At 40.6% G+C, this 22,542-nt stretch overlaps 1 protein-coding gene across 1 annotated transcript; it reads left to right on the forward strand.

Annotated features, from left to right (window-relative positions):
- Positions 1 to 20,736: 20,736 nt before the first annotated feature.
- Positions 20,737 to 21,754, forward strand: LOC120935297 (histidine protein methyltransferase 1 homolog). Its single transcript, XM_040347436.1, has one exon. It carries the CDS (start codon positions 20,768 to 20,770, stop codon positions 21,752 to 21,754), a length of 987 nt encoding a protein of 328 aa, XP_040203370.1. The 5' UTR covers positions 20,737 to 20,767.
- The last annotated feature ends 788 nt before the right edge of the window (positions 21,755 to 22,542 follow it).

Here is a 22,542-nt window from a genome sequence, read left to right on the forward strand (position 1 = left end):
ATTCTTCATACAATACCATCATAGATTCATGATTGGTCTTAAATTCAATCTACAACAGCACAATGATCCCAAACATACAGCTAAAAAACACCAAAGTCACAAGGAAAAACAAGGAGTCCTAGAAGAATTGTATCGGTCACATAAAGCCCTGATCTCAATATCATTGAGTCTGTCTGGGATGACATGAAGAGCCAGAAGCAACTGAGTGAAGCCTCGTACACACGACCGAGGAATTCGACGGGCGAAACACATTGTTTTCCTCGTTGAGTTCCTTGTTAGGCTGTCGAGAAACTCGACAAGGCAAGTTTCTCCATTCCCGTCGAGGAAAAAGAAGACATGATCTCTTTTTGGCTCGACAGGATCCTCAACAGTTTTCTCGTCGAAAAATGTACACACGACCGGTTTCCTCGGCAAAAAAAAATCCCAGCAAGTTTCTTGCTGGTTTTTGCCGAGAAACTCGGTCGTGTGTACGAGGCCTAAGTCCACAGAACAACCCACCTGCCAAGTTCTCTAAAAATGTGTGTAAATGTACTTAAGAAAATGTATGTTGTTTTAAAGGGCACACAGCAAATATTAATTTAATTTTGTTTTTCAGTATATTCATGTTTGTAGCTTGTTAGTTGAAAAATAAAAACATTTATTTTGTAGGTCAAAACAAGCAGCATGAACTTACAAAGCGATAACTTGTTTAGAGCACAGGCAAGCAATTACCAACAAATGTCAGATCGCAATGCAGCAGCAACAACTACTATCCACTAACAAGTCTTGCCATGAAAAGAGACAGTGTGCAGATGTACTAAAACTGAGTGGGAAGAATCAATAGCAGCAACTCATCCAGAAATGTTATGTATTAAAAAGTGGCCCAGTTGGCAGCAAAGAACCTCCACTGGCATGTCTCAAGGCCTTGCCCCTTCATCAGGGTAAAGGAGGAGTAGGTATAAAAAAGTCTGAATGAACTACAAGAGGGTTGGTCTTCGTGCCAAACTTGTCATCTCTGCCATCTCACGTGTAGGGGAGAGGCTCTGATCAAGTTGTCACTTAGTGTATGCATTTTTACTCAATGGCCCAGATTCACGTAGGACTTATGCCGACGTATCTTCTGATACGTCGCGTAAGTTCTCGGATGCGCCGTCGTATCTGTGCGCCCAATTCTCAATACAAGATACACCTGAATTTTGGCTTGATCCGACCGACGTAAGTCTCCTACGCCGTTGTATCTTGGGCGCATATTTATGCTGGCCGCAAGGGGCGCTTCCATTGATTTACGCGTCGATTATGTAAATGACCTAGATACGCCGATTCACGAACGTACTCACGCCCGTCGCTGTAATCTACGCCATTTACGTAGGGCGTACATCCGGCGTAAAGTTATTCCACCTAAAGCAGGTGTAAGTCATGTTAGGGTATGGACGACAGAACAGCCGTCGTATTTTACGTCGTTTACGTAAGTTGTACGTGAATGGGGCTGGGCGTAGGTTACGTTCACGTCGTAGGCATTGAGCCGGCGTATCTTAGGGAGTATATGCGATGTGATTCTGAGCATGTGCGTGCATGTGCGCGCATGCGCCGTTCGGTCAGCCATTAATTTACATGGGGTCATGCTTCATTTTAATAGATCACGCCCACTACCTCCATACTTTAAATTAGGCGGGCTTACACCGGCCAATTTACGTTACGCTGGCGCAACGTAGGGGGCGAGTGCTTTGTGAATACTGCTCTTGCCTCTCAAAGTTACGTTGGCGTAGCACATATGAGATGCGCTACGCCTGCATAAAGAACACCGCTATACCTGAATCCGGCTATATTTCTTTTGAAGAAAACATGTTTATTTGTGCTATACAGTGTGCTCTGCTTTGTTCTCTTTTAACTCTAGAACAAATATATTTGGGTACATACAAAGTGTAATGCCTTTCAGTAGGCTACTAGTTTTAGCTAAATTTCATTTCTGGCCTTGTAATCAAGGAGAGCAGGTATTGTTTGGTAGAGTCTGTTTTAGGTTCTGCTGATGCAGGCTCAGCTACTTTCTCCTGTATTCCACTGAATTCTGGGATATAGTAGGTAGAAGAACTTTGACCCAGGTCTGCATATTCATGCCATTTCAGCCGATCCCTGGTCAGGGGAGTAAGTGACCAGCAGGGGGCTTAGAGGGGTATAAATAGGCTGGGGCCTAGAACAGCTTCCTTTTGTTCCTGGGGGAGCAAGACCTAGCCCGAGGGCTGAGGTAGTCCTGGGAGATCAATTGCAGCATACAAGAATCCTTTTTGGGGTACCTGCTCCTACTTGGGCTGGGGGATCTCTGGCCTAGCCTCCTAAGCACATGCAGAAAGTATCCAAGACACAGATGATTAAGTACAGAATCGGACTGATACTGCAGGTGGAAGCACAGTATTCAAGGCACAGTGAGCACCAGCCTTGTTGGACTTAAAAGGGTTGTAAAGAAAGTTTTTTTTTTTTTTTTCTTAAATAACACACATGTCATACTTACCTGCTCTGTGCAATGGTTTTGCACAGAGTGGCCTTGATTCTCCTCGTCCCCCAGTGGCGCTCCTGGCTCCTCCCCGCATTGAGTGCTCCCTTGGAGACCTGCTTTCCAAGGGGACACCTGTGCGGATGCGCTCTCAAGTCCTGCTGCTGCATCCATTGAGACAGACAGCAGGACTCTGTCCCATCCCCGGCTCCCATGTCACTGGATTTGATTGACAGCAGCGGGAGTCAATGGCTGTGCTGCTATCAATCTATCCAATGAGGACCCGAGACAGTGGCTGGAGCTGCTGTGCTTGTCCCTGTCAATAGAACGATCGTATTCAGGTAAGTAAAAGGGAAGCCCTGGGGGGCTGCTGCACTACAGAAGGTTTTTCACCTTAATGCATAGAATGCATTAAGGTGAAAAACCTTGAGAGTTTACAACCCATTTAGGAGACTTTCTTTACTTTATTCAGGAGAGTTTACAACAGTACATCCAGGACTATACACCTGTTGAAAAGTCCCTGTTTGGAAACAGTTTATCCTTCACATTCAAGAGGGTGGTTCTCACCCTGATGGAGCAAATCAGATTTATAGTCCTCAACTACAGTTTGTGGATGGTAATGTAGCGCTACGTGTGAGCCAAAAAGCAATGGCTGTATACACCTAATGGGGTGTGACCATATATTGTGACACAAAGGATGCAATGGCAAAAATTGCACCACAACAAAATGTGAAATTCAAATCAATAAAGTGAACAATATAAACAAAAATGTAATGTAGTGTCCATAAAAAATAAAACGATGAAGATGTCATGAGATGATGAGGAACTTCCCAACAGAAATCTTCAAAAATGAGGTGGAATACATATGTGCTTACCGCAACCGTTGGACCCAAATGTCGTACGACAGTGGATCGATCAAGCTTGGAATGTCCCACAGAGATGTCACTGGAAGTCCAGAAGAAAATGGAGTCTACCTCCTAGGCAGCCAGATGTCATCAACCCAGGAAAGGGCAGGAAGACCAGATCCAATAGGACGTCTACAAGGGCAGACGTCTGTAGACGTCCTATTGGATCGAAATGCGTCGGGCCATGCATTTTGCTCCCCATATTGCTTTTAATACTTATGAATTGTGATCACCTTTTTTATGTTTTATTATGTATATTGTTTTTTTCATTAAAACCTTTTTATGACCTACACCATTGGAGCCCCTATTTTTTTCTTCTCTTTACATGAATTTGTGGAATATACGTTTTTTTTGAGCCCTCACCAGTTGGTTTCCAGTACCTATGCCAGGGTTCTCACACACCTGAGCGAGATCGTGTTTGGATGCTTGGAGGATCTATTTTGATTGCTATACCCACGGTTTACTAGGATCTTCAGTATTAGAGTAGTCGGTGCCCTTGTAGACGTCATATTGGATCTGGTCTTCCTGCCCTTTCCTGGGTTGACGAGATCTGACTGCCTAGTCGGTAGACTCCATTTCCTTCTGGACTTCCCGTGACATCTCTGTGGGACATTCCAAGCTCGATCGATCCACTGTCGTACGACATTTGGGTCCAGCGGTTGCGGTAAGCGCATATGTATTCCACCTCATATTTGAAGATTTCTGTTGGGAAGTTCCTCACCGTCGCATGACATCGTCATGGTTTTATTTTTTATGGACACTACATTACATTTTTGTTTATATTGTTCACTTTATTGATTTGAATTTCACTTTTTGTTGTGGTGCAATTTTTGCCATTACATCCTTTGTGTCACGATTAATGGTCACACCCCATTAGGTGTATACAGCCATTGGAACAGCAGATGTTAAAGATACAAAGAAATAGACTTTGTAGGCACCAATTATAAAAATACAAATACATTTATTAACATATAACCCATAAAGGTTTGTTAAAAAAGAAAAACATACAATACATAAAATAAAATATTAAAAAGAGAACTACAGTAGCAACTGCAGTGACCATATATTGATGCAATAAGGGTCCAAAAAGAGTCAACACATCTCACAAGGGACGTGAATGACTGTAGTACATAGTAAGACGAATGTTAGCTTGACATGTTTCGTGGAGACCGCTTCTTCGGGATCTAGTAGTATCTCGTATAAAGTAACAGGATGTGCATGGAAATTAGTTGTTTAAAAAGGTAGTTACAGGAGGTGATAGCTTATTATATAACCCAAAAATATCCTCAATAATAATTGAAAAGGACGATTCTATCTGTCACCGCAGAGTGGCAACGAGTGGCATCCAAGCCAAAATAAATTTAACCCATATAACGTTTAAACTGGTGAAATGCACCTAAATTAGGGCCTTTCAAAGTAGGTTACCGTAGGGTTATGACAATGGTGTAATGCCAACAACAGAGTAAGTGATAAGAGCGTCCGGGTAAGGAACTCCGTGAACAGGATGGCTGTATACAGCCATTGCTTTTTGGCTCACACGTAGCGCTACATTACCATCCACATTTGTCTGAGTTTTGTCACATTCCTGTGTAGCTGCTTCACTCCCGTTCAGGGTTCATTCTTTGTTACACTTGTTTTTGGGAAGCGCACATATTTTTTCCCTTTACACTCAACTTACCAGTTTTGAAGTACTGTGGATCCTCAGATTGCGAGCAACGTGGTTAACGAGCATTTCGCAATACGAGCACTGTATTCAACAAAATCATAACTCGGTTTGAGTGTTGTCTCGCAAAACGAGCAGGATTCAGGCCAAAGCGGTGTGCAGTACCACGTTTGGCCTGAGGTGGTGGGGCACCGGAGCCGAACGGCGCCGATCGCAGCTGATCAGCGCCGTTCGGAAATGCATGGAAAGGCCTGAGGACAGTTTGGCTCACCTTGGCAAACCTCGGAAACTAAGTCTTTCCGAGGTTTGCCGTGGTCAGCCGAGGTGTCCTCGGGCCATTCCGGCCATTTCCGAGGCTCTCCGGTGCCCCACACCTATGGCCGCATGTGGTATTGCATGCCATTGAAGTTATTTGCATGCCATTGAAATTATTTTTGTTTCCATTGATTTCAATGGGAAAACTCACTTTGATATGCGAGTACTTTAGATTACGAGCATTCTCCTAGAACGGATTATGTTCATAATCCGAGGTTCAGTTGTATCCCAAGGCCCCAGGGCCTCACCCTATCCTAGTTTTCTCAGCAATTTTTTTTTTCAAAAAGACATGTGCAGCCTGTTTACTGACTTAAGTGACTGTGAACTACTATGTGCTGGCTACTACGTGCCTATCAGGGAATGGAACCTGGGACCAAATAGCCAGACCAGATTCGGGTATGCACTACAAAACCTTCTAAAGAGGAGCAGATTTGCCTACTAACCAGATGAATGCAGGACATTTGAAGAATCTTTTCACATTTCTAGAAATATTTAAAACATATGCCAAGATGAATTTGGGTACTAGCTTTACATGGGCCTATCGGAATATATTCCAGTGTTAGTATGAAGTTACCAGTAATTTTAAGTCAGCTGAGTCAATAACTTATAAGCACTTTGGTGTTTCAGCATTGGCCTCCTTGCTTCTAGAATTCTCTCTGATACAGTTCCATAAGCTATTTTAGAGGTAATATTGAGTAATGGGAGATCCATAACAGTGTATGACTTGTGAGAAGAACATCTGAAACCACACATTACTTGATGTAGAAGTAATTCCAAAGAGAAACTTTAGATGTGAATATTATAAGGTGTTTGTCACAAAGGAGCATATTTAAGAAATCTTTTTTTGTAATATTCTCGCGATCATGCCTGTATGACTGTATGACTGCAGACGAGGCCTGAGGTGTTGCAGCAATTTGGTGTTTGTTGAAAATGCTGAATTTGGGGATTGCTTGCAAAAAATAAAAGGTAGCAATTCTGTTTTCTACTTGCCCATGCCAGTACAAAGTGCTTTTAGGTCTAAACTTGCTGACACTGTACCAAAATGTAAACTTCAGACTAGTTCAAGCAGAAACTAGTAAAATATATAATTTTCGGGTGGAAATTAGTAAACCTACATCAGATGCCAAATGTTATTCAACTGTATAAAGAACGCATTGGATGAGTGAAATTTGTTTCATTTAGACGTGCATTTCACAGTTTGTTCTGTTTTTGGTTTGCAGCTCAGACTAGCTACAAGTACAAGAGGACATGCTTTTTATGTTTTAATGCATATGCAAGCCTATTTATTATAAAAGTGCAGCATGCAATAAGTTTGTTCAGAGTACAATAGTGTATGTAAAATCCAAACTTTTTTTTTTCATTAAACAGAGTAGGGAATGAGTAAGACACGTTTTATTTGTTCTTTGTCCTTTTGAGGAGATTTAACCACAAACACAAAAGGAAGTCAGGGGTGATCTCTTCAAGCCAATAGTATATTCAGTTTTAGACAGTAATCACAAGAACTGGTTTGCCCATTAAAATATTTTCTCTTACTTCCTTTTTCTTATGGTAACTTAAAAACTTGGGATTTTCCAACAATCTCTGTACCAGAGAAAAGGTTACCAGGACCATGAGGATGAATCTTTACAGCAGGGACATGGGCAATTAAAATGTGACCCAGGTTATGACCCTTCTCTGTCCTTTGAGTATTTGCACTTGGCATATCATCATTGTACTTAAAGCGGAGGTTCACCCTCAAACTGAACTTCCTAGCTATGCTATCTGCAGCCTTAATAAAGGCTTGTAGCGTTGTCTTTTTTTAAAAAATCTGTACACTTACCTGTCTTCAGCCTCACTTCTGTGTCTTCTTCCTTGCGGGGAGTGGGCGTGTCGCTCCTTTTCCCCGACGGGGAGCTCTGTGCAATGTCTCCTGGGAGTGAGTGTTGATCCTCCCAGGAGACGCGCTGTGCGCGTCATTCCTTTCCGAAAATAGACGACGTGAGACTCGGCTCTTCGTGGCGCTATACGGCGCCTGCGCACAGACTAGGAGCTGACTGCGCAGGCAACCGTATATATCCGAATCATATTTCGGCTATTTTCGGAACGTGTGGCGCGCCATAGCCGGACGTCAATCATGTTCCCCTCTTCATAGGAACGCCTATTTCCCGCCGGAGTCTGCAAAGAAACTAAACAATTGAACTGTAAATACAGCGAAAAAAAAAAAAAAAACATACTATAGCTGACGCAAGTATGCTGGATGGGATGGTACATAAAAAAAAAAAAAGTTTTAGGGTGAACCTCCGCTTTAACCCTCAGTATGTTGAATCAAGCTGTTTCTTAACCAATCTGCAATTTGTATTTTGACACCCCTCATCAAACCAATGCCAAGGGAATTGGCATATTCTACAGACTCATAGTTCCAAGAAAATGTTGTCCATCATAGCATTTGCTCCACACTAACAAATGGAAACCATACTGATTGGTTCTCTATCATGTGATCACTGTTACAGCCAATCATGGTGATTGCTTGGATTTATTCAACCACTTCAGCTACAGAATTTTTATTTATTTTTTTAACTATATTTTTTACTTTCTGCTATAAAACATATCCAATAAAAAAAATATATCGATTGGTTTGCACAAAAGTTATAGCTTCTACAGACTATGAGATAGATTTGTCGACTTTATTTTTTTTCTATTAATGGCAGCGATCAGTGATTTTTTAGCGGGACTGTGACATTGTGACGGATAAATCAAACACCTAACTGACACTATTAGCACTTTTTGGGGACCAGTGACACGAATACAGTGATCAGTGTTAAAAAAAATGCACTGTCATTGTACTAATGCCACTGACAGGGAAGGGGTTAATATCAGGGGCACTCAAAGGGTTAACTGGGTTCCCTGGGAGTGCTTTCTCTCTTTGTGGAGGATGTTTTTAGCAGAAACACAAGATCTCTGTCTTTCATACTAGCAGTACAGTGATTTGCCTTGTTTACATAGGCAGACCGCAGTTCTGCCTCTTTCAGAATGATCTCCGGGGTTTCCGGCAGACATCTGGTTTGCCGGACCCACTGATTGGCTCCCGCTGTATCCAATAACAATGCGTGCTCCAGCAGTGTGCCTGCACGCCCAGAGCCGAAGAAAACAATCTCATACAGGTAAGTGATTTTGCTCTAAAGGGTTGCCTTGCTGCAGTATATGTATTTAGGGCGGTCCTTAAGTGGTCAAATAAAACAAACCTGTTGACCCAGCCATCAAATAAAAAAAGGGAAAATAAATGTTATAATTAGAACATAATCATACATCGCACTAGAATATCGTGTAGTGCTGTAATCTAAAATTCTAAGCAAAGTTATTCTCTTGTGTTGGTAGGGGACCCACACCTATATACAATCCTCGACGGCAAAAAAAAAAACCTTGTTGGATGGGTTCTCAGATGGTATTATGCAGAAAAAACACAATAGGGGAATTCCACATAGCGTAAAACTCTAAATTTATTTACATAGTTATGAAACAAAGGTGAAAAACCATCACATTTTATGATGCCTAAAACCTGGCATCAGGTGTTTTTTTTTTGCTGTAGAGGATCCTGTATAGAGGTGGATCCCCTACCAACACCAAAGATTCCAATAAAAAGAAGACCTTGCTATTAACCCTTTGAGAGAGTCTAAAACATCACCCAGGGGTGGATTCCCCACTGGTGCAAGTGACCATACTAGAAATAGTTGATCCACATCTGGGGTGAGTGCACATCCATGTGGGGCACTTGAACTGAGCACTAGTGAAGCACTTGTCTATTTTGAAGATTTAAGCACAAGCACTTTATCACTTTATGGGACTTGTATACCTATTTGTTTGGTTTTACTTTGAATTTTAGTAGGGCTGCAGAAATTAATGATTAATTCCTCGATTAATCGTTAATTTTTTTGATCGATCAAAATTATTTTGATCGATACTCACCTCTCTGCCGGCTTCTGGGTCTTCAGGGAGTTCTGTTGGAGATCCGTTGATGTCACAGAGACCGGCGGGGCTTTCCGTGTCCATCTGAAGGGCTCTTTTGCTGTGCCTTCATATCTGCATGCCGGCGGGACCTTACTGCCACACGCAAGGGCTGTTACACTTCCCTCTATCACTTCCCTCTATCAACCTGGGATTCTACAGCCATCCACTGGGAGTTGTGATAGTTCCCTTCACAGGACATCTACATGCTGACGGACTGATGTTAACCACTCTTCATCTGGACTCAGCAGTGGTATCGTTGTACACATTTTTATACCAGTATCATACTTAGCTACATGTTTTTATGACTGCTTTTGCTACCGTTTGGTATTACTCGCACCATTTTTACAGTTTATGTAGCTACATCGATTTTATCTCCAGTGCAGTATTTATTTTGTTACCTACTTGAAGACTATAAAGGTTTTAATGCTATTCCCATCAAGCACTGCCTTTGTGTGTTTTTTGTATCCTGCTATGTTTTATATGTCCTTAACAAAATGTGAATTTTTTTTAGTTATAGAGTTATAGTCAAGGTAACGGACACTTATTGACTATACTAAAGTTGGTCTTGGCATCTAGTCTTCAGTAGGGATGAGCCGAAGAAAACCCCCCCATCCCCCCGTTCGGTTTGCACCAGAACCTGCGAACAGACCAAAAGTTTGTGTGAACTTTAGAACCCCATTAAAGTCTATGGGACTCGAACGTTTGAAATCTAAAGCGCTCATTTTAAAGGCTAATATGCAAGTTATTGTCCTAAAAAGTGTTTGGGGACCTGGGTCCTGCCCCGGGGAACATGTATCAATGCAAAACAAAGTTTTAAAAACGACAGTTTTTTCGGGAGCAGTGATTTTAAAACGGCCATTTTTTTAAAAACTTTTTTTGCATTGATACATGTCCCCTGGGGCAGGACCCGGGTCCCCAAACACTTTTTATGACAATAACTTGCATATAAGCCTTTAAAATTATCACTTTAGATTTTTTCCCATATACTTTTTCAGGGTGTTCTGCGGCTTTTCGAATTTGCCGCGAACACCCCAAATTGTTCGCTGTTCGACGAACAGGCAATGTTCGACTCAATCTCGAAGCTCATCCGTAGTCTTCAGTGGCCTCACTTTAAAGAGACTGACACTTTTACTCTTTAGGGCTTGCTCACCATTACTTTGCTCCATTACTTTGCTCCACTTTTCTCCTTTAGGCCAGGCTCACCTGCCGCTCAGTCTTCTATTGGTAGTTAAACCCTGTGTAAGCTCTGTGTTGTTGTTGTTGGTGTTGTAGCTTGCCCAAGATTTGTAATGTCCTTTTTTCATGACAGTGGTAAGACACGGAGATTGGCTGCAATGGCACAAGGACTAATTTTGAGCATGTGGTCACATACCCAAACCTGCAAGCACTGGTATTTCAGTGGAGGAGTGTGGGAAAGGTGAGTATAAGTGGGTCAGGTGGGTTGAGCTTTCAAGTGACTGGCCAAAGGGACAGATTCATGTTAAATAACAACAAATATAGTATAAAATGTAAATGGTATAAAGTAAATCCTTCACTTTAAATATGTAAAATGCTGAAATTCTGTAAGCGAGCTGGCCACATTCCTACGGCACTTTGGAACAACAAACTTATCCGTACTTGTCATTGCACATCAGCGGGCACTGTGCAAGTTGTTCTAGTGTAATTATTTATATGGCAAAGGGAAGTTCCATAACCTGCAGGAATAATTATTTGTGTTTACAGTTACAGATCCATCGTAATAAAACCCATCTCCATCACATACTTCATTGTAATTTAACCTCATCTACGGGACTGCGGCTTATGTTCTAGAAGAAAGCTGGGCACTGCCCAATGTCACTGTTGTATTATTTGAAAGGCTTCACATAAATTTTAACATTACACACATCATAAAGTTTTATGACCTTTTCATGCTCTTCATTCTCTCTCAAAAGATTGCCGCTGCCCCTAAATAAATAATAGACTGCATATTAACACTAACCTTTTAAAGGGACCTTTAAAGGGGAAAAAATATACATAATTTAAGTTTTATTTCACTGGGATTGTTCCACTATATGTGTGCAAAAACAGTTTTGAAGTTAAGTCAAGGGTTATTTTTAGTGCTTTAATACAGTACTGTATTTGTTAATTATGGTCAGGGCGGAAAAAAAATATATAAAACAATATATTGTTAAGTCAGGAAGGCTGCTTTGTACATGCTTGCCAGCTTAATGGTAACTGTTTAAAAAAAGAGAGAGTTTGGTCAGCGGAACTTTAAATGAGGCCAATCACCATGCGGAGTAGAATACTGTAGGATATACAGTATTGCTTAATTGGGTTACAAAACAAAAGGGGGGAGTTAGTTTGGGACTTAGAATGAGAGATGTATAGCAAAAAGCAGTCTCAGCAAAGAGCATTTTATTATGCCTTGTGATATCATGTAAAGCATACTGAATGACAAAAATTGCATCCACAAAATCGCATAAACATGCTACAAAGCTACCAAGCTCTTGGTATATTTTTTTCCTTGCTGCTCTCTATAGCTACTGTATTTATCGGCGTGTTACTTGCACAGGCGTATAACACGCACCCTAACTTTAAGAGGGAAGTTTTAGGAAAAAAACTTTCCACAGCGCCCTGCGTATAACACAGTTTACCCTCTATTTTCAGGGTAAAAAAGTGAGTGTTATATGCCAATAAATACAGTACTTATGGAGTTTCAAGTAGAAGGAGACAGTCAGAAATGGAGACCCTACTGCTGTTTTCTTGTTTTAGAAAGACCAGAATGCTGTTTAAAACCACCACCATTATACACCCCATGTATTGTGTTCTTTGAAAAATAAAAGATTAGTTCAATAAAAAATTGACTCCAAACTCCAAATTTATAGCGTCATGAAAAGCCAGTGATGAAATTGTGAACCAGAATAATAAAGTTATATATTCATTTAGAAATTGTTAAATATATTTTGCATGCAACTAATGTAAGTAATGTAAGTAAGATTCGATTTTGGTACCTCCTTGGTATGATTACAGGAGGTACCAAAATCTAATCTTACTTACATTACTTACATTAGTTGCATTCAAAATATATTTAACAATTTCTTAATGAATATATAACTTTATTATTTGGTGTTTTTTAAATTTGTTTGGACAGACTAAATCTAGCACAAACCCAGGAAATTCTAAAAATATATTTAAAAAATTCAAAGCAAAAGTTCCATTCAGTAAACTTTAAAAGTCATAATGAAAAGCAGAATTAAAGCTGAACTTACAGTATTCGTAAATCTTAACCTTCACCTGTTAACACCAATCTTGACCACACCACTCCATCCTCTTGAGAGCATTCCTACTGGTGCTTTCATGCAATAAGCAACTCCAATGGCTGGAAGAAGGGCGGGGCAAACCTAACTTTTACAGGAAAGTTAAGATTTGTGCATAACTTTAGCTGATTTTTTCTGCTATGCAGTTTTAACCAAAGGCAACCTGTGGTTATTAATTTTTTAATCATAGGCTCAATTTGACAAGTTTACTTTAACATCAAGTCTGAGTTGACAACGATGAGTGCACACATTGTGGGGTATGGATGAGATGTAAATACTGCTTGTGAAGCCTAGTTGTTATAGCCAGCTGATCTTTCCCTTAAGCAATTAAACAAGGATGGAAATGAACGGGCCAGAATGTGCTCAAAAAAACAAACAGTGGCTTCTAATGTGTATCTGTAATTCTAACACTGTCTGGCTTGACTGTGAAATATCTGTTTTAGGTGAAATTAGAAAAGCGTATTTCCACTTCCAGAAGTCAACTGGATATTTTCAGAGAAAATAAAACTTCTGTAGTGTTTTATCCAAAATGATTTTTAGATCTTGGATAGATAGATAGATAGATAGATAGATAGATAGATAGATAGATAGATAGATAGATAGATAGATAGATAATATAAAAGATCTATCTATCTATCTATCTATCTATCTATCTATCTATCTATCTATCTATCTATCTATCTATCTATCTATCTATCTATCTATCTACCATATTTATCAGTGTATAACACACACTTTTTTACCCTGAAAACAGAGGGTAAATCGTGCCTGCGTGTTATACTCCGATATCTATCTGTTGTTTTTTTTTACCAACAGGGAGCGGGGATTGGGTGGTCCGCCCCGAGTGCCACCCATTGGGAGGGTATCAGGGTGGCTGCCCCGCCTATTCTGGCCCTGGGACAGCGCTGCCAGCACACTCCAAACTCCATAAAACACCACTGCCAGCCCCCTCCCACACACCGCTCGCCCCTTGCCACTATCTGTGAAAATCTAAGCCCTCAAATCCCTCCACCAACACCGCACATTCTGGCTGCTCTTCTCCTCACACCCCGCCCCCTCCTTTAGTGTAGCTTTTGATTGGAGGAGGAGAGCGGTCATGTGACCGTCAATGAAAGAGAGGAGAGCAGTCACAATACCGGGTCAACAGCGCCAATGGAGGTTTTCAGAAGCTCCGATCCACATTGTGTGACACAGGAGGAGCGGAGCATGAGAAGGGGCTGGAAGCGATGCCCTCTATACTTCAGAGCATACTGGCAATCTAGACTGGGGGTCTCCTGGGAGTGCAGAGGAGGAGGAGGGGGCTTTATAATGAAAGAGGTCAGTGTACAATGCGGAGGTCTGTGTAAAGGTCTGTGTACTATGCGGGTGCCTGTGTACAATGCGGGGTCTGTGTACTATGCGGAGGCCTTTGTACAGTGAGGGGGTCTGTGTACAGTGCGGGGTCTGTGTACAGTGCGGGGGTCTGTGTACAGTGCGGGGGTCTGTGTACATTGCGGGGGTCTGTGCACAGTGTGGGGGTCTGTGTACAGTGCGGGAGTCCTTGTGTTATGCATGGGGCCCTGTGTACCATGCAGGGGGCTGTGGAAAGGTTTTTCCTGAAACGTCCATCTTAAAGTTAAGGTGTGTGTTATACGCCTGTGCGTGTTATACGCCGATAAATACGGTATCTATCTACATACAGTATCTATGCAGTGCAGAAGGTTTACACCCTATATGAAGTTGTAATTGCTGTCTGTGTCCCCATTAGAGAGATTCACAGTGCTTTTTGTACTGGAGACTAGGTGGTGAGCCAAACGTACCTGGGTTTGGTTCAAGGCAGGTTAATAGAACATGACTAATACTCCATTTGGAGGGGAGAAGCCATTAATAATGCCATAAAGTCAACATTAAAAATGCAAAATTCCATTGTTTCAAAAGGCCTAGAGGAAACGCTGAATCTGCCTGTGAAGTGGAACATCAGTATGATGTAAACAACTTACTGCACCAAAACGGACATTTAGATTGAAAAAAAATATTTAAATTGCTGGCAAATGGCAGCTTCAACCACTTTAATAAATTGGGGGTGTTGTGGCGCTTACTAATAATAGACCATAATAAAAATTCACAGGAACAGGAAATGTGATTGTAGTCACGTTTTGACATTATTCATGAACTATTCACATTAATTTTATTGAGATTGATTTACCAATTTTTTTTTTATTTTCCTATATTGTACTATTGCACGTTTTTTCCTGCCAGCGGTATTCACCATTGTAAGCCTCTTTTTTGCACTAGTGTTATTTGCACATTTGCTGTTTTGCACCTTGATTATTCTACAGCACTTTATTTATTTGTTATTTATTTTTATTGATTATTTATTATGGTCTATTATTAGTAAGCGCCACAACACCCCCAATTTTCTATGTGATTTCTTGTGTTTTTTTTTATGTTTCATTGGTTGTGGCAGCTGCTTATTATTATTATTTTTTAATTTATTCCCTAATTTTGGTTTGCGCATTAGTTTCCCCCACTCTATAGCTTCAACCACTTTACTTCTGTTTGTAAACAGACAACTAGGGATCTCCTTCATCCCAGATGATACCAACATCCCATTCGAGGGTCTGCTACAGATGTTGATGGGGGACCCCAACGCAATTGGCATTGGGTCACCCCTAAAAATACACAGCAGACCCTTATCCTTAAAAAGGGTCTGGTATGAATATATGGGGACCCCACACCAAAAAATTACCTAACATAAAATTCATACCAGTCTATTATGAAATAAAAGGATCAGCCCCCAAAAAAACATTGTGTCCCCCCCAAAAAAAAATCCATACCAAAACCTTTTCAAAGCATGCAGTATGGCTGGCCAGGAAAGAGGAATGATAAGTGTAGAGTCAGACCACCTGCCTTCAACATAGTGGGGGTTCCTTTGCCTTGGCAAAGTACCATGCCCCCATGTTGATGAGTACAAGAGAATTTCCCCCATAACCCTGGTCCTGTGATTTTTCGGGGTCTGTGGTCAGGATCACCCAGATGCTATCCGTCCCATGTGAATGAGTAAGAAGAACATTGTACCCCTACTCATTCACGCAAAAAATAAACAATAAATAAAGACACACAATTTTATTTAGTCCTTTATTTTAAAAAAAATACACAATAATTCAAAATAGGCAAGTCGTGATTTTAGCAATGATTCCTTATGACCCGTACACATGATCAGGCTTTTGCCTGGCCAAACTCACATCGGAATTCCATCTGAGTGAACGAGACATGTTCTCTATCTAAACTCCAACGGAATTCCTCAGAAAAAAGTCCAATGGGACATACACACGGTCAGAATTTCCAATGGAAAAAGTCTGTCTGAAATTACGATCGTGTGTCTGGGGCTTTACAGGATCTTGCTGTACTCCCATCTCTGACTCATATATGAAAAGCATATTGTGATCTATCTTGCAGTTAGCGTTTTTTTTTCCTCACATGTATAAATTAAGATTTTAGCCTAAAATGGATTCTCCCCACTGTCAGAATACAATAGCTTAGCAGAGAGGATTATCCACCAGCAGGCTGAACATAAAAAATTCAAACATGTATGGCCAACTTTAGGATCAGAGCGGTGTTCAGCAGTTCCAGGGTCCCCAGGATCAATTTATCCTTTTTTTAAATACAAACCCCCAATGAATTGCCAATAAGTCCCTGATATGCCCATCCCCAGATAAAATCATCACCAATACCAGTCCTATTATTTCAGGTACTTATATAACACTGTCAATTTACACAGCACTTTACATATACATTGTACATTACATCAGTCCCTACACAGAAGGAGCTTACAATCTAAGGTCCCTAACTTACATTCATACATACTAGGGCCAATTTAGACCGGATCCAATTAACCTACCAGCATGTCTTTGGAGTGTGGGAGGAAACCCACGCAGACACAGGGAGAACTTGCAAACTCCAGGCAGGTAGTGCCATTGTTGGGATTCGACGCAGCGACCCTTTTTGCACCTAGGCCAATATGCTAACCACTAAACCACTGTGCCATGATACTGGTATGACTTCAAAGATGTCCATAGCTTGATTTTACTTTACATATGGACAGCTAGGAACAGAACACCTAAAAGAAAACCATAGAGGTTGTATTATATTGCAAATTACAAATTCATAAGCTGGCTACACCTGGTGATATTTTTGCTGTGGTTTTGTCCTCATGGAATAGAGGCACAAGTACTGACAATGTTATTCTGACACATCATGACGATTTCTCCGCATTGATTTCAGGTTCAATAATGCAGAGAATCCCTTTTCAGATTTTGTTTAATTAGGTTCAAAGGGCCAGATTCACGTAGCCTGGGCGCAACTTAACTTTTCCGATTTAAGTTACACCGCCGCAATTTTTCCAAGTTAGTGCCCAATCCACAAAGCACTTACCTGGAAATTTGCGGCGGTGTATCCTAAATCCGGCCAGCGCAAGGCGGGCCAATTCAAATGGGGCGAGTCCCATTTAAATTAGGCGCGCTCCCACGCCGGACGTAGTGCGCATGCTCCCGACGCAAATTTCCAGACGTGCTTTGCGCAAAGTTACGATGCGCCGAGGTTTTGTGAATCGCGATGGGTAAAAAAAAATTGCGTCTGGAAAAAAAGAGTTGCGCCGGGAAAAAAACATTTAAAACATTTTTTTTACAGCGACGCGGGAAAGACGGGTATACTTTTACATGGTGTACTAACTTTGCGACAGCAAAATAACACTTACGGCGACTTAACGAAGGGAAAAAGCTTTGTGGATCTCCGTAAGTGCTAATTTGCATACCCGACGCTGGTTTACGACGAGAACTCCCCCCAGCGGCGGCCGCGGTATTGCATCCTAAGATCCGACAGTGTAAGTCCATTACACCTGTCGGATCTTAGGGCTAGCTATGCGTAACTGATTCTATGAATCAGCCGCATAGTTAGAAACAGAGATACGACAGAGTATCAGTAGATACGCCGTCGTATCTCTTTTGTGAATCTGGCCCAAAGATCCAGTGCCATACCCTCCATCATTTGGTTCCTATACTCCCAGTTAAGAAGCCCTGTTTTAGAGAACTCCTAAACAGGCGTCATTAGAGTCCTTATGAACAGCAGTAAGCGGAAAGAAATAAGTAGTATATAAACTGCATCAAAACATAAGTAGTCACAAAAGGGAAAGCGTTACTGCAATTAAGAACAGAACAATTATATGGTCCATTGCTAGAGGTATTCATTTAGCCTGTAAAAGAAAATATTCCATCCACATTTTTATTCTTTTATAAGATTGCCAACACAACATCCATTTTCAACACAATCCCTCCACACCGGACTAACAATCAGATTTTCTTTCTTGCATCACTTACGCCGATGTTTCCCATCATTAAAAGTTATGATGTTTATCCAAGAACTGCAGTGAACTCATAAACCTATATTAATTTCCCAATAGGGTACTGAAAATCAACTTTATAGCGCTAGGCATAACATAGGTTTCTGAGTTAGCAACAAACTTTCCCTTACATAATGCCTCCCTAATATTACCCCGGCCAATGATTTCACGGCAGTTACAAGCTACAGCAACACAACAATGAAAAACTTGAGGTACAGTAAATCAAAAAGAAAAACAAAATTACATTTGGAGTGAGTAGTAAAGTGAAACATTGAAAGAGAGCTTTGGATTCTGTAATGTAGAGTGGAATGAGACCAACTGTTTGGATCGCATAGAACATTGACTCACAAGATTTTTCTGTTCAACTCCTAGAAAGGAAAGCACTATAGTAAGCAATTCATACAGCTATAAAGACCAATTAAACTTTTAGTTTAAATCAGCTAAATCTATTCCAGGTGCAACAAAACGAAAGTTCATTTTCTTTTAAAAGCAGCCACAGCCTGTTCCCTGCCAGCTCGCTGCAGAGAAGGGCGCTTACTCTCTGTGTGGAAGCAGTGGTCTTTCTGCAGAGGTCTGACATGTCCCCTGCTGAGTCAGAGCTAGAGCATTCCAATTAGCTTTCTGATTGCAGAACTATAGGTATGAGTAATCAGAGAGACCACTGCTTTCACACAGAAAGTAAGGGCCCTTCCTTATAGCACGCTGGCAGGGAACTGGCTTTTTTATTAAGGATTAAAATAAAAACTTTAAAGAAAAACAAACTGAACTTTATTTAACTTTATTTTCTCATTACGTAGCAGTCATTCACATGTAGTACATACATGTTATTTGACTAATTTGCTTAGCTAGTGCAGCTTTTAAAACCAAATAAATTGTAGTTAAAAAAAAAAAAAAAAATCTGTATGTATTCCTAGCTCAAAAAATCCCTTCTATTGTTCTCACACATTTTTTTTGATTTTGCTGCTGCTGTGATCCGACTTCCTGTTTAAGGGTGGCTATGTTTGTTCTCCATGGTCCCACTGCATGTAGGAACCATACCTATTGTATATGTCATAGCTTTTTTTTACCATTTTTGTCACAATAATATTAATGAACATGCTACTCTCTATTATACCAAGAACACTGTTCAGGGAAATAGGCATCCAATTTTTAAGTTCTGCACAATATAGAAACACCAATTCAGTTTATGGAAGGCCACTCTATACAGATATTCAAGGCTGCCTTTAATTTAACATGTATCTAGGACAAGGATTTCTAAAATTTTCAAGCAAAGGGCCAGTTTACTGTTTTTTAGACTTAAGGGATGCTGGACTGTGGTCTGTGGGAGTAGAATATGCCCTAGTGGGAATAGACAATGTCTCAGACTTAGAAGTCAGTGAGAGAAAGAAAATTACATAGAGCATCTGGTCAGTAGGAGGGGGAATAGTGCCTTATGATTGGTATTAGTGGGAAGAATAGTGCCCCATTGTTTATATCTGTGGGAGGAATTATGCTCCATTGTTAGTGTCCGTGGAAGAAATAGAGCCCCATCATTGGTGTCAATGGCCCAGATTCTTGTCCACTGGGCGTATCTCTGCAGCGTCGTAACGTATCCGATTTACGTTACGCCGCCGCAAGTTTTTCAGGCAAGTGCTTTATTCACAAAGCACTTGCCTGTAAAGTTGTGGCGGCGTAGCGTAAATCACCCGTAAAATATCCCAGTGTGCATTGCTCCAAATGACGTTGCAAGGACGTCCACCCCCATTACGGACGACTTACGCAAACGACGTAACTATAGAACACTGTGGTTGGCTTTTAAAGTAGATCTAAATCCCAACTGAATGACATTCAGTTTACTAGAGCACTGTGTATCATAAATAGTTTTTGTTTTTTCACAAAATACTGTTATCTCCTTTGATCTACTTTTTTTTATTTGCATTGCCGCTGAGCTTCTGTAGCCTCTTTCATCTATTTCCTGTAAACATTCACTAGCTCCAGAGTCAACTTCACATCAATGCCTTGGACATCATCATTAGGTTTAGATAACTTTTTACCAAATACAGAACAATCATTCCTTTCCATGGACTTTTATAAGACTTTACAGACAACCACAGTCAATAAACATAATTGCAAACTGTCTATATACTTCTAGCTGATTGGCACTTGGCAAGACAGAGCACTATACATGAATGGCCAGCTGAATTGTGAAAACTGATTGGTGAAAACTAAACATATTAAGTAAGACAAAAAAATATTAAATCTAAAGCAGATCCTCCCCGCACAAGACTGATCCAGCACCCCTGCGCTCCAGCAGTCTTGAAAATGAACTGTTCCTGATGTCAGCACACTCATAGCACACTCCATAGACAGGAACAGTCCACCACTAGACCATGGGGGAGTGCAATTTTCGATAGGATTGACGGATCAGGTGAGTATGAACTTTGTGCTTACCCACACTGGATGGGGAAAAAAATTGCCCAGTGTTGGGCTTTAAGAAAATTACATACTATTCTCTGGTTTCTCTTCTTTTGGGTCTGAAAGTCCAGTACATTCCACTGAACAGTCTTCTGCTTCTTCAATACAGAAATGTAATTTAAATGAAATTTTTCACCTAACCAGCTTTATTGAAGAGAAATTACAAGAGCTCTGTTGGAAGAGAAGCCTTTCACAACCTGTGTGCTCTGCAGCCATGGTGCCCTGGTTCTTGCTCCCTTGTCAGCCTCATCTCAGTCTCGGCAGTCTGCACTCTGCACATGAGGAGTTGAGAAACCAGAGAATAGTATGCAACTCTCAGGAGACAAAGAAGTACAGATACAATTATCTACTAAAAATAAAGAGAAGGGCATAGCACTGAATTCTTTCTTCTGTAATAGTGATGTATTAGACGGCAGCAATATGAGCAAGGATAACAAAGCTGAAGAAAAAACTGTTTGCTGTAAACCAGCTATCGAACATAAAATTCCACAAGATGTTAATGAAGTGCTGGAAAATAAAATAGTTGAACAAAGCTCAGGTCTACAGTTTGTAAATGTTTCTGTAGTGGAAATGACATTGTCCAATGAAGATCTGCATGGTGAAAATATAGTGAGTAAAACTGTTACAGCGAACTCTGATCTGATTTCTGGGGTGTATGAAGGCGGTATGAAAATTTGGGAGTGCACATTTAATCTCCTCAGATATATTGAAGACGAAGATGTCAGCTTCAAAGGAAAAAGTGTTTTGGATCTTGACTGTGGGGCTGGTTTGTTGGGAATTGTGGCTCTGAGGAGAAAAGCCAGAGAAGTGCATTTTCAGGACTACAACAGCACAGTGATAGAAGAGATCACTATACCTAATGTATTGGTCAACTGTGACAGTTCTGATGAAAACGGAGATGTTACCGAAGAACCAAGTGGAAAAAGATTTAAAAAGCCAAAAACCCATGCAGGGCTTCTATCCAAGTGCCGCTTCTTCTCTGGCGATGGGTCAAATTTCACACTGTTAATGCAAAATCAAACGCCATCTGTGAAATATGATATTATTCTTACATCGGAGACCATATATAATCCTAATTACTATGATGCTATGCATGATCTCTTTCAGCATCTATTGGCTGACAATGGGACTATATACCTAGCTAGCAAGTCTCATTACTTTGGTGTAGGAGGGGGGGTCCTATTGTTTGAGACTTGTATTAAAAAGGGCAACCGTTTCACTATAAATACCCTCAAGACACACGATGATGGACTTCAAAGAATGCTTCTGAGCTTGTCATTTAAAGACCGTTAATAAAGTCTATTGGCTTGTAAAAAAAAAAAAAAAAAAATTACATGAAACCTAATGCTCCATTACTGTTCCTACCCTACAAGTCCAATTTTCTTTTCTGGACCCTGGCTGAACTCTATTATCACTAAAGTAGGGATAAGTAGGTAGTTTACTGTCCCAAAGGTAGCCACCACACTCTATGCGTGAGGTAAATGCCCAGGTGCTCACCCACAAAAAAATCATACAAATCCAAAACAGGTATTAGTGGAACTCATGGATCTTGCAGCAGAGATAAATCAAAGCAACAGTGTTTTATTGTCAATGCTTTGATGGAGCTTGTCTTGAAAAAGATGGACTGATCTCCATGAAAACGTTGACACTAAAAAGTTGTTGCTTTGATTTATCGTCGCTGCAAGACCCATGAGTGCCTCTATACCTGTTTTGGATTTGTAAGTATTTTACTGTCGTAGAAGCAATAAAACAACATATGTCTGGGTTTACATAATTTGGTGATGGTCTCCATGCAAATATTCAATTCCTCTGAGTATTCCTTTATACTAAATGTTTAATAAGCCTTTCTATCCTAACAAGAACAGCTTACATGGTATATCAGGCATTGTGCCATTGGGAAAACTGTGAAAAAGCCTCTAATACTTTGCCTGTTCCGCCTATGATGAAATATTATCCCTATCTCTGTCAAACTTTAATTCCAGCGTGATGAGGGGTTGTATAATTGCCTTATGAATAGTGATAGAACCTCTGATATTCAACAGCCACACAAAATAATAACAGGATTTAATGACACACTTAAA

This window comes from Rana temporaria, chromosome 4, assembly GCF_905171775.1.
Source record: "Rana temporaria chromosome 4, aRanTem1.1, whole genome shotgun sequence".
NCBI lineage: Eukaryota > Metazoa > Chordata > Amphibia > Anura > Ranidae > Rana > Rana temporaria.